This window comes from Xenopus laevis, chromosome 8S (assembly GCF_017654675.1).
Source record: "Xenopus laevis strain J_2021 chromosome 8S, Xenopus_laevis_v10.1, whole genome shotgun sequence".
NCBI lineage: Eukaryota > Metazoa > Chordata > Amphibia > Anura > Pipidae > Xenopus > Xenopus laevis.
Window position 1 is genome coordinate 57691804 of NC_054386.1, and position 14080 is coordinate 57705883.

Genomic DNA, 14080 nt, shown 5'->3' on the forward strand with positions numbered 1-14080 from the left:
TTGCATATGCAAATTAGGATTCGGATTTGGTTATTTGGCCGAATCTTTCGCAAAGGATTCAAAAAAGTGGATTCGGTGCATCCCTAATAAAAATATAATGTAGTGTTGCCCTACATTAGTAAAACTGCCGTGTTTGCTTCAATAACACTACTATTGTTTATATAAATAAGCTGCTGTGTAACAATGGGGCAGACATTCAAAGGAGAAAAGGCTAAAGTTACACAGCAGATAAACTCTTTGTAGAATATAATGGTGTTATCTGTTAGCCACTGTTTAACCTCTGCCATATAGCCTTTTTTCAATTTCTGCCATTGCTATTCAGCAACTTGTTTAAATAAACTAAAGTAGAGTTTCTGAAGCAAACAGATCAGTTTTACCAGTGCAGGGCAACACTACATGATATTTTCATTACTTTAAATCACTTTCAAGTGTTACTGTTTTAACTTCACTCTTTGATAAATAAACCCCTTCGTTTCCTACAGAGATATTGTGCAACAAAAATATTATGTCAACAAAATTGAAATTTGCCACAAAATTTTTTTGTCCGGCTAAACAGTTTTGAAAATTTTTCACTGTGTCACTATTTTTTCTGTAGTTTCGCAAATTGTTCGGCGAAACAGAAGAGTTTCACTCATCACTATTGACTAACCATCGATTGGTTAAAATATCTGAACCTTTAGTTTTGTGGGTAAAATTCTGAAATAAATAGAGGTGTTAGTTGAACAAAGCAGTGAGTGCCAATGCACGTCATTAAATCCCCAGTGCTCATTGAAGAGGGAGCATTGCTCTGATTGAGAAGATTTCTCCTCCAAACACTTTTAACATCAGCCTAACCAGAGGCGACTGGACCAAGCTGACCGGGCCGGCCACTTGGCCCCCCTTGCGCATGTACAAGAACGTGCTTGTGTAGTGACATCATAGAGCAGCGCGGTGGAGCGGAGAGGTGCAGAGAGCCGACAGAAACAAGAAAGTCCGGACTTGGGGTAGGGGAAATGCACTTCAAGAGGTACCTGCCAAGCTCCCCCCAATCATGATCAACTAGATAGGTGCCTACCCCTAGTTCCAGCCCTGATCCTAACATTTGTGGCAAACTAGAACAGTGGAACAAGCAGGTATAGCTCTGTATTCATAAATACAGTATGCAGGGGAGTGCATTTTCCAACACCCAGACTATATTTGATCTGGAAAAGGGTAATGAATTCCTTTTCATGGGACATTATGAAACATTGCCTCTGCATTGACTCATTCTGTGTTGTTATAACAGACTTTGCATATTAAATGATCCTTAAATAAGTTCACTTTAAGTTACAATATTTTAGATAGCTTATACTTTTCTTATATACATATATACATTTTTCTGGATTTTAACCCCACCCCGATTATTTTCAACAATAGTTGCTTCCTAGGCAGGTGCCTGTACTACCTACCTCTTTTTCTAAACACGCATTGACAAAATGTAAATGTGCTAGCACAAGCATATTTCATGTTTAAATGTGCCTCTTATTAATTCAGGAGCATGAAAGGGGAAAGTAGTGTTTCAAAACTATACCTGCCAGCTCGGTTCACCTGTAATGGCTTATCATGAGAACTGAGTGGGATGGCTCAAGGTAGCTTGCATTTGAATGCCTTTTCTTACTGTGCCACCTAGTGGTTGCACACAGCCTTATTTTAATTAAGTTATCTCAATTATCTCGCTAACAGTGATGATCAGTGTCGGAATGGGATGCCAGGGGCCCACTAGAAAACCCTAGACTGTGGGCCTACTTTCCTACTTACTATCTTACTATACTTTATTCTTCCATTATTAACTCTGTTTTTTTCCCCATAAAGAAATAGAGAATGACAATGAAATAGGTCAAAAACTTAGAAGCAGGATGGCCCACTGACACTTGGGCCCACCGGGAGTTTTCCTGGTATCCCAGTGGGCCAGTCCAACACTATTGATGATACAGTTTATGCTCTTAAAGTAGAATTCAACCATTTTCCAAAAAAAAAAAACCCTAGGGGTGGGTCTGGTGACGTGGCAATTGGCAGTTGGCTGATCACCATTTATTTTAAAGTCCTGTTTTGGAATTTAGAAATTCAGACAGCCCTCTAAAAATGAGACAGGTGGCAACCCTATCTGTAGTTATGCCCCTGCACTATGACATTTCTGGCCCTTGTAGACAGTCCCATTTGGTCATTGTTGAAGCAATTTCAGTAAATATATTTTAAAAATTCAAAAGAATATATTTAAAATTGTGGATACAATTAGCATATGCAGAACAGAAAAATCAAGGCCGGTATAGTGTACCACTAACATGCTGTTTAGTACTGGGAAATGCAGTGATTTGTGGGAGCAATGCCACCCCTCTATAGAGAACATAGGGAGGACCATTTATCCAAGGTTAAATTTCGAATTTGTGGGAATTTTTTTTAAATCAAACATACTCACAATTTGACTGGGAAGTTATTTAAGAAAAAATTTGAATGTCTAATATTCAATCGAATAGTTCCAACCTGGAAATTCTAATTGTATTCGATTTGCACTAATCAAATTTTTCTCTAAAAAAAAACCTTGACTGTCCAGAAGGCTATTAACATCTCCAAATGGCTCAACGGAGCTCTGCCATTGACTTGTACATGAACTCGGCAGGTTTTAGGTGAATATTCGGATTAAGACTGTTTCCATGGTCGAGGTGTGATAAATAACACATTCAAATTTACATTTGGGGGATTAAAATTTGAATGTGTGAATTTTTAAATTTGAATTTACTATTCCACCCTTGATAAATCTGCCCCTAAATCTGTACATCTGTATCCATACATAAAGTATCAGTGCATTCATAGAAATAAATTTTATAAATTAGCTTGATCTCCCTTAAAAGTGATACGACACTACTTATTGAAATATGAATGTACATTAAAAGTTACCTATAGGTCATGTCATACCACCCAACATTCTGGAAATGGAAAGGGATAAAAAGATTTGCCACTCAGTCACGCCCCTTTTTGCAGCCACACCCCCTAACTACCATGTCCATTTTACAAATTTTGCCAGATTATGAAAGTTTGAACACATTTCTGTAGTTTTTATGTTTTATTACAGTTTTACTAATGAAGATGAATTGTCATTTAAGCTGTGAATCAGTTCTCCCAAGAGATAAAACTAGAAAATAATCTATTCTGGGGTCTCTGCCAAGAGCCAATTAAGTTATAAACATTGTATCTTTTTTGGCTGTTCAGTGCAGAGAAATCGTGACTTTCCAGTACAAATGCGCAACTGCGGTTTGAGCTGTCAAAAGAGGGACTGTCCTGCTCAAAGCGGATAGTAAAGAGGTATGGTCATGTTGATCTTTTTTGCTGAGAGGTTTGTTAGTTTGTAAGTAATTGTTAGTTGAAGTTTCTAAACCTGACTGTTCAGTGTCGGACTGGGGCAGCGGGACACCGGGAGAAAACCCGGTGGGCCCCGCCTCTGGTAGGCCCCGCCGGGCCAGATCCTCCAGATCTTCTTAATGGCACGACCTCCCTTTGTTGGGGGTCACAGAAAAAAAATTTGCGCGTGCACACAAATTTGGCGACGCTTTCCTGCACACAAAGCCGTACGCACGCATGCGCACAAAGCCTGCACCACAAGCATACATATAATTGCAATGTGGCGCGCAGGAGCAGCAGGGGGGGCCGGTGGGGGGCCCTTTGGCAGTGGGCCCCCGAGCCCCCAGTCCGACCCTGTGACTGTTTATCCAAGCTGACTGTCCAATCTCAGTCTGTCAGTTAAAGTTTCTAATGCTAATGGACTCCTGCTGCACAAATATGGCAGCCCCCTCATAGAGGAACATGGGGCATCAGACAGGTAATGCAAAAGCATTGTGCAAATACTTTATTGCAAAGTTATAAGTTGCTTTCAAAGGCAATATTATAATAGATGTAAAAAAGAGTTTAAAGAGATACTGACATCAGAAATTAAAGTAAAAAATATAAAGGCAACATATCTTCAATCAGAAGTCTTTTTATTGAAATTTGCACTGTGGTTTTGGCCCAGAATATCAACTCTGTACAACTCTGGTTTAAAATACTCTTTATTTCAAAAGATGCCCATATCCTTTAGTGTCCTTTCTGGATTTCATAGAACAATAGCTACATCTCCAACTAAGCAATTGTGCAACTGCATTCAAGATATATCTAAATCACATGTAATAAAAACAATACAAAGTAGGCCTTACTAAAAAAAGGGGGTCTGATTAACTTAAATGTACAAATTTATAGTGTGAAGAGAAGACTGCAGGGGAGGTGGCTGTGAAAATAGTAAAATGTGCATAAATATTAAATGATTGCACCAAGGCTACCTCTGAAAGACCATGATATGCTAATAATAAGGGTAAGACAAGGAAGCACAAAATTCAGGATTTGGTTCAGGGTATCATTATTTTAAATTGGTCGAACACAGCACATACTGTAGATTGTCAACCTGTGAATCAGGAAACATAATATAGGTGGCCACAAGTCCTTGCAAGGATTCTCATTAGTCGACTGACCTGCCTGATGGATATGATCCTTACCTGACCGATTGCTATAGGCCCCTCTTATTATTTGATTGTTGGCCCAGGCGTCAAAAGAATGGATGAGCCCAATTTGGCCCACTGCAGCATATGACCAGTTTAACAGACTAAAACATGCTTATACAGTAGATAATAGTAATTACAAGGAGATATAGCAGTATTCCTAGACTATATATTGAGTCACAAATCTGACATCTAGAACTGATCTTGGCCTCATATAAAAAAGGCTGAGAGCCCTGTCTTAGTATTTGGCCAAACCAACTGAACTTAAATGGGTCAGATTCTGTATTTAAAACATGTTACAGGTTTCTATTTCTTACAGAAGTTTTGACAAAATATGCTCACATTTTAATTTACAAATTAAGGTTTGGTTTGGTATCTGAACCAATGGTTTTGTACAATTCATTTCATTATTTGTAGCTAAATAAAAAAAAATGAATTTAATGAATCTTCTATTAAACTTTACATATAACTATATAATATTGTCCCATGGATTGTAAATGAGTCACTAGACAAGCCAAACTTCAAAAAAAGGAAAGTACCAAAAGATTCCCATTGCAATCCTTTGTGTGTGGCTACCTATTGGAGGTCATGAGAGTAGAATAGCACCAAAAGAGAAAATGCTTTCATATGTAATAGTAGTCTTAAGTAGGGCGTTGCTGCCTTCGTTTGCATCATCAAGTAGCAGATCCCAGTTATGGAAAAAGTTTCTTAGTAGTGATGTTCTCAGTGTGGAAAGCAGGGTTTCTCAAATTCATTCATGGACGACTAAAAAATATCTTAAACAAAGCTAGGACAGCAGTGCAAGATTGTAGGGGTTTGTTTATATCCAACTTTGTGTTTGCGAAGTTACTGAAGGTCTTTTTGAGGTAGCCATGAATAATGCACCATGAAAAATATTCATTAAAAAATATTTCAGCACCATTATTGCATAAAATATCTTTAAAAAAAGATTAGTCTGTCCACTTCATTGTACTGAGTGACTTGTCTCTGGACTCATATTACAGTAGACATTTGATGGGTTCAGTCATCAAGAAACTCCTAGTAGCCATTGGTGGGTCACTCTGGCTAATTCATGTGCTATTTCTACACAGAACTCAAGTGCAGGAGTTGTTTTTAGGAGGATTGCTGTGCTACAAGTTCTTCATACACACCTGGCAACGGCTCACACGTGTTCTCAACTGACCAGATTTCAACGTTTCAGAAGTGGGCGATCTAGAAAACTGTTGTGTTTCTTCCACAGTGGTCAGCCAGAAGCTGTACTTGTTGGCAAAGTAATGGCAGGTTCCTCTTGCTCCGCTGCATTCAATAAATGGAGTGGCCCGGAAATCTTCAAGGCAGGAACCTGGAGATACCAAGGATTGACCACCACCTTCAGCACCTGCGGCTGTGTGCTAAAAGGTAAATGATCATGATTGTATTAACTACGTAAGGAAGAATGTTCAAGTCACAGTTCTACCTTAAGGATAAAATCCATTATGCAGCACAGTCTACACCACTCTTCGTACCATGAGAAAAGAGCATCCAATCCAGAGGCTCCTCCAACCATCAGGGCATTGTGGGATTGTGCTATCCTGACTATGAACAGCAACAGCTTGGGAAGGAGCCTCGCAAACTGAGCAGCGGCTTATGTAGTTCTTAATCTCAGTGCTGCCCACAGGCATCATAGGGATAGGAGCCGTGGTAGAGAGCCAATAAGATTTGTCATTCCTGCTAGCATAGTAGCAAACCTCGTTAATGTTGCAGTAAATAAATGGCATGGTGCTGAATCGAGGCAAACAGGAACCAGCAAGACCTAGGAACAAGGAAAAAAGAGTCTTATAAAAATATCCATATACAGTAGAATAATATTAACTGGGACAGAAAAGGTTTGGTATTTCTGGAAGCAATATGGAATATAATTGTTATCCCCGTTGCAGCACATTAAGGTATTGGCTTTTTTCTTATATTGCATTAGTATTTCTAATAAACCTTCACAGGTATGGAATCAATTTTCACAATATTTGAAGCTGATACATAAAGGGTCTTATGAAACTTGGGGCAACAGGCCTCGAGGCTACAAAAAACATTTAACCATCTGGTGGTTGCTAAGCATGCACTTTATATCCACACAAGTAGGACATGGAGGCACATTCCAGTGGGACTGATAAGGTGGGCAGGACTGGACTGACAATTTCTGAAATACCAGGACCTATTTTGAATTTCAATCAACATGTGATGGTGCGGTAACGGTTTATTTATGTTTTTTTTAGTAAACTCCTAATCCATTCAACTATAATTTGATCATTGGGTGCAGTCGAGTTAATAGAAAAAAAAATCAATTTTAACTGGTAGATACAGCAGTTATTGGTGTCTACTATCGGAATGTAGGAAAGCAAGGGCCCTGATTTGCTGACATAGATTAGCACTGCGCATGGATCTGAAGTAATACTGACACCTTCCTGTAAAAAGCAAGTACCAGTATAACTTCATACCAAACATAGCATTTAATGTGTTTCAGTGTAAAAGGGTCAATATCGAATCAAAGGAAAGTGTGAGAAATACTGTATGCTTATGTGCAGCCATGCAATATAGATTTCTTACATACTCTCTTTTTCACTCACCCAAGTCTTGGTTGTGAGCCTTTTCTTGCCCTTCCACATACAGCAAGCTATAGCCATCCCACAGCCTGGCCATTCCAAGTGGACATGGAGGAACCTGTTCAGACTGACTGAGCTTTACTAATGTGTATCCAACACTCACACTCCGTCCTGGCATTCCAGGTAAGCCAACTGCACCCTGTTTACCAGGAGAACCTGAGAACATATAAGAATGACACAATGATAAATTACATGTATGAAATGGCTCCCTAACATTGGGGTCGGGGGGCAGGCAAGCAATAGCGAACAACCAACACTTCCATGTAATCTGTTTGTTCTTCAGAATAGTCTTCCATGCATATTTCTGCATTATTTCTGTCACATCTGCTGGAAGGCTATTCCAAGTCAATGTACGGTACCTCCCTCCAACCTCCTTACCCCAAAATCTAGTCTCCTTTTACATGACAAACATTTTCTTTCTAATTTTTGTTGTCACATGTTCTCCCTGCAAATCTCTTGATGCTAAGGTCTCTCCTAACATGCTTCTTTTTACTTGCCCTCCCCTGATCATTTCTAGTTATTGTTTTTTTAATGTAAAAACAGAAAATCAGACCTTAGGACCAACCTAGACAAAACATGCTTTGCATTTAGCAAATAGACCTACCTTCAAGACCAGAAGACCCAGGAATACCAGGTTCACCAGGATCACCAATAGGACCATGAGCGCCAGGTGGGCCACTTCTTCCCATTTGCCCAGATCTGCCTGGAAATCCTTTCCCTCCTACAGAAATATAGGAATGTTGTTCTTTTATGCAGTACAAGTTTGTACAGAAATAAATGAGACAGGTAAGGCCAGGGCTGGAACTAGGGATAGGCAGAAGAGGCAGCTGCCTAGGGTGCAACAATAGGTGGGCGTTGTGCAGGCCCCTCTTCTGGCCCTCCCCTCTGCTGCTTCCCCTCCCCACTGCCTCCCTCCGTCCCTTTCCCTTTCTACTCTGGCCTTCCCCTCTGTCACTGCCCCCCCCCCCATCGACGTCAGGGTGCGCGCGCACACGCATGGTGGGGGGTGAGGTTGTCGGTTGGGTTGCCTCGGCTTGGCCCGGCCCTGGGTAATGCTGTTTTTTAAAAATTTATATCAACAATGTCAAACTTGCAAATGTTTATTAGTTATGAAGAGAGAACAATTGATTACTTTAATGAAAAGTTTTTGTATTTTACATCTAGTTTATGTCTATAAACAAGTTCAGAATGTAAGAATTCTGCCTTACCCGCTGGTCCATTTGGTCCTTGTGGTCCGATTTCCCCAGCAACCCCATCAAAACCATTAATTCCAGGCAGACCTGGTAATCCAATAGGAATCTGGTAATCCTCTATTGATGGGGGTGGGCCAGGCCGTCCTCGAGAACCAGGGAGTCCTAAGAGAATAGAAAGTTATACTGTAATTCAGGCACAATACTGTCAGATGACAAGGGTTTTTTCATACTATTGATTAGTATGCTTAAAGTAATTGGCAAACTGGTCCAGAGAGATCAGTTATTTTGTGACTCCTAAACATTTGATGCTGCTCAGTCTTGAGAGGCCAGATGTTGGTTAACTAAAGGATCAACAGAGATTACTAATGAAGTACTTGAAAGGGTGCATCTCCTTAACAATCCTAGGGAGAACAGTTAAAACAGGCTACCTAGTATAGTGTCTCAATAGTGTCTAGTGTACCTATAGCTGCAGTGCCCATACTTTACTAATGCGAGGTCTACTTTTAGTTATGTTGTCCCATGACGATCTACATCCATAAAAGCATTGATAGCATTAATTACTTAAATACTGATTTATGAGAAAATGTATATTGCTATATTTAACAAACAACTATTTTGTCTGTAACCTTACCATAATAAATATCTAAATGAAAAGCATGAAATAGGAGGTTGATATAGACAAGCTGTTTATTGAAAGTGTCTTGAGATCTACTGATTACCAGCTAGGTTTACTTTTAGGCACCCCTGACCTATAGTGTCTCAATCAACAGCTACCAAAGAGTAACATATTCGCCAATCTCCAGTTAATCAGTAAGTAACTGTATTTGCACGCTGAGCATTGGTTCTATTAGGGGTTTTTCATCTTTGAGTTAACTTTTAATGTGAAGTAGAGGGTGATATTCTGCGAAAATTTGCAATTAGTATTAATGTTTTATGAATTATGTTTTTGAGTTACTTAGCTTTTTATTCAGCAGCTCCCCAGTTTACAATTTCAGCAATGTGGTTGCTAGGGCCAAAATTACCATAGCAACCATGCATTGATTTGAAAAAGAGACTGAAATATCAATATGAGAGGGCCTGAACATAAAGACGAATGATAAAAAGTAGTAATAACAATACATCTCTAGCCTTACAGAGAATTTAGTTTTAAATGGGGTAAGCGATCTGAAAGCTGGAAACAGTCAGAAGAAGAAAGCAAATCATTTAAAAAACATACAAAACAAGAAATGAATACTAATTGAAAAGTTGCTTAGAATTGGCCATTCTATAACAAACTAACAGTTAATTAAAAGTTAAACCACCTATTTAATAGTCATATAGGGCATCCCATACAGCCTGACATACGGTATTTGAACTGTTATAGCCCTGAACTCCTAAGAGACCTCCAATAACATATTTATATAGCTTTTTAAGTGCATTAGTGCCTGGGTCAAACCTCCAACAATTAGTTATCAGGCTACCATGACCACATTACTTTGATTACAGGAGAGAGCAATGTACAAAATGCACTTACTTACCTGGGTTGCCCCTTTCTCCCTTAGGTCCTGGAAAACCAGAATCTCCTACAGAACCTTCCTTGCCTGGGCTACCAATGAAGCCTGGATCCCCTCCCAGGCCTACAAATATAGCATGAATATATAGCATTAGCTTGCAGACTGAATAAGTTATTTGTAATATAAAATATTATACATATGTAACATCAGCACAATTGCCCCTTCCCATCTCCTTCACATGATACAATAATATGCAGTTATGTTCCTTGCAAATTACCCCAAAAAACAGAAGACATAACCAAAACTAAAAATAATGTATATTTCAAATACATTAAACCAAATAATGTTTTATTGTTATACATGCGATTGTTTAAAGAATGTATTCCTAATTTTATTTCTTGCCAGTCAGCTGGTTTGTCCTAGATGAAACTAAGCAATCCAAGGTTAAAACTCCCAAATGGTTTTTTAACTGGCTGCCACCGGGACAACCTGGTTGTATTTTGGGATGATTGGGAGCTACAACATGGAACTGTCTGCTGATCCTGTATAAAATATAGCAAGAAAGGGGAGTTGCAAGTTAGCAAGTTGTGAGTCAGGTGATCCCAGCAGTGACCAATAAAAATAACAACCTCTTGGGAGTTTTAACCTTGAAAGCAAGTGAGTTGCAGATAAAACATGAAAAATGAATCAGTAGAATTCTAGATGAATCAGATGAAAATGAGTCAGACTGGCTAGACGAGGGATGACTTGGCTTGAATATATTGCATTGTATGGACAAACAACTCTAATAATTATGGAATAATAAAAATTATGGAATAATAATATTAATAATATGGAATTTTTCATATCTAGTTTATCTACCAAATATGGTAATTTGTAATGTTTCCTAGCAAGACATAGTGGTATATTTTAAAAAGTGCAAATCTTCTTCTCGTCTAACTCCACCAAAGTTAATGAAATACATCAGACGAATTTCCACAAAATCATCACATATTTACTTTTGTTCACCTTTCAAACACTTTTTTCAGTTTAGTTGTTTTCTGATTGTTCACCATCAACAAATACTTTTTTCAATGACTTTCCACCTTTTATTTTTTACCGTTTTCCCAAAAGTTAAGTTTAAAGTTTAATGTTCTTGTTTCTGGTGTTTCAGTCTGGCAGCTCTGAAACCAACTGAACTGAAAAAGGTGAACAACCCCAGTGATGGCACACAGGGAGATTAGTCGCCAAGCGACAGATCTTTGCTACTGTGGGCGAATAATCTCCCCAAATGTCTCCCCACCAGCAACAATTCAAATCGCTGGCGGGTTGGCATACATATTGCTTCTGTTTTCTGAAGTCACCTGAAGTTGCCTCACGAGGAAACGTTGGGTGACTTTGGAAAACAAAGAGATACGTATGTCACCCTGCCGACGATTCTCATTCTTGCCAGAGGCATTTCAGAGACATTAGTCACCCACAGTAGCGAAGATTTGTCTCGTGGTGACTAATCTCCCTGTGTGTCACCACCTTTAAAGTTGCAAGGACATTATTGCCAATATTGTTCTACGATAAATTTGTATGCAAGATGTTAACATCAATGATATGATGTAGATAATGAAATACTGGTGGCTGCTCTATCTTTATAATTGTAGTTTGCCCTTAACCTGGCAAAACCATGTTCCTTATCGCAGAAATTTGTTCTTGCAAAAAGTTTTTAACCATCGTAAATCACCTGGCGAAAAGATGTGTGTCTACCACAGCAACATTAATTTGCCATAACTTGTTTTTGCCATAAATGCTCCAAATGTTACCTTTCACTAGCATATATGTCCCTTAGTTCAGGATACAAACAGTGCAGCTGCCATGCTTACAGATCATACACAGGAGCATTGGTGGATCATTCACCTTTAAGTCCATGAGCTCCAGGGCTTCCCGGGTTTCCTGATATTCCGTTTTCACCCTTTGTGCCAGTTCTGCCAGGAATGCCTGGATATCCTGAATCCCCGTGATTAGATCCTGGGCCAGGAGGTCCACGTGGTCCTGGCAGGCCAGGAAGTCCTTGAAAAAAAAAACACAAGGGGGGCTATCTAGAGTTTATCCATAAGAGATCATTTCTGATAGGTTGCTATTAGTGATGTGCAAGTTCACAAAAAGTAACAATTCACTTCTATTTACCGACCTGACCCACCCCATCTGGAGAAGGCACACACCTACAAATAGAAGTGCGGGCAGTGGGGCATAGTAAGATTGAAGGTAGGGTGGGTAGAAGGAGGAGTTCGGCCTGAACCCACCTGACATGGAGTAAGCATCACTAGCTGCTATGGGTTACTATTAGGAAAAACACTACAGCAGTTTTGTGTCTTCACACAAAACATGGCCTAAGATTTGCCTAGTTTGCCTACAGCCTAAGGTTTGCCCAGTAACCCATACTAACTAGTCATTTGTTACTATTTACAAGTCAACTGCCATTGACTATTATACTAATGAGAACATTTAATTTGTTACATTAAGTTTACTGCACTTTTCTCTTTGCCATATTACTGCTTAATGAATTTTTTTTCTAGCATATGTTATGAATCCTAAAACATATTACAAGACTTTAGGCAGCCATACACAGGCCAACTGGCTACACTCTCCGCCTGAACTTCTGACAGTACATGGGTATTGGTCTGAATTGGAGGGTCACCATACACATACCAAATAAATGTACAATACAAATGTGTATGGCCAGATTTATTGCCCCAACAACACTCTATAGACTGATTGCATATAGTCAGGTCTGCATAAAGGTCTTAAAAGTGGGACAAGATAAGATAGCTATAATATTATTTCAAGTCAAGAATAAAAAGCAATGTCTAATTCTCCTGAACATTTATTTTAAAGCTTTCTAGTGACACTACGGGGCACATTTACTAAGCTCGAGTGAAGGATTCGAAGTAAAAAAACTTCGCCACTGTAAACCTACTGAGCTACAATGTTAGCCTATGGGGTCCTTCCCCATAAGTTTTCTAAGCTTTTTCTGATCGAAGGAAAATCCTTCGATCGATGGATTAAAATCCTTTGAATCGTCTGATTCGAAGGATTTAATCGAAGTATTTGCAGTAATCGAAGTCGAAGGATTTTACTTTGAGGGTCGAATATCAAGGGTTAATTATATATATATATATATATATATATATATATATATATATATATATATATATATATATATATATATATATATATTATGGTAATGTCATTTTCATCTCCAATACAATTTTTTGCTGTCCAGGACTGTTTTTTCTATATATTTGAATGGACTGACCGGAGACCTCAAGGGACGTGCACTGTGAAATAAGAGACTAACGGGGGAATGTAATAAAAATCGCTAACGGAAAAACTATTCGCAATGCGAAAAGTTATGCCTTTGCGCGAACAAATTTTGCTTTGTGCGAATTTAATATAGCTTTTGCGAGCCCGGAAACTGTTTAGCGACCACTTCCGACAGTGAAAGACCGTTTGCGAATTTTATAGTTTGCGCCAATGCGCAGTCAATGTAATAAAACTTCTTACTGAAAAAGTCGTTATGTTTGCTCCAAAAGATTACGACACTTTCAAGCACTTCTTATGAGTGCGCAATTAAAAGTCGCAATGCGCAATTAAAATTCGCAATGCGCAATTAAAATTCGCAATGCAATAACAGTTTAACGAACAATATTACATTGCGAGATGTGGATTTTTAGTCTTATTGGTGCGAATTGTTTTGCTCTTTGCGACTTTTATTACATTCCCCTGAAAGAGTGAGTGCTGTTAGTATTTCCTTTTTGTATATGGATATATATATATATATATATATATATATATATATATATATACAGTATATACACACACACACACACATAAATACGGTAGGGATACCTGCACTCTCAGTAATTTAACTAGAGGGGGCCGGGCCCTGGCGCAGGACATGCAGACAGGCACCCCCTCTAGTTGTATATGTATATAGTGAATAAAGTACCCCCTCTTGTAAAATTTAAGGATATTAGAAGTTACCGAGGAATTTCATGACCATATATACAGGCCATGGAACTCCGAGGTAACTTCTAATATCCTTATATTTTGCAACTGGGGGTACTTTATTTATTATAATACACAAATTTCAGTGAGTCATGTGACAGAAATGACATCACTACTCACCGTTTATAACTGATGACATCAGAACTCATTGTTTATAAGGATATAATTTACAAGATATT

At 38.7% G+C, this 14080-nt stretch overlaps 1 protein-coding gene across 3 annotated transcripts in view; it reads right to left on the reverse strand.

The window, feature by feature from the left end:
• Positions 1-3972: 3972 nt before the first annotated feature.
• Positions 3973-14080, reverse strand: part of LOC108700099 (collagen alpha-6(IV) chain) — a 132947-nt gene continuing 122839 nt past the window's right edge. For all 3 annotated transcript variants that reach the window (XM_041575197.1, XM_018232970.2, XM_041575196.1), the window contains 7 exons: positions 11751-11903; positions 9888-9986; positions 8386-8532; positions 7782-7898; positions 7142-7333; positions 6047-6333; positions 3973-5932 (listed from right to left, as the gene is read on the reverse strand). In XM_041575197.1, coding sequence (XP_041431131.1) covers positions 5672-5932; positions 6047-6333; positions 7142-7333; positions 7782-7898; positions 8386-8532; positions 9888-9986; positions 11751-11903 — 1256 coding nt within the window. In that variant the 3' untranslated portion in view covers positions 3973-5671. The remainder of the gene's footprint in view (positions 5933-6046; positions 6334-7141; positions 7334-7781; positions 7899-8385; positions 8533-9887; positions 9987-11750; positions 11904-14080) is intronic.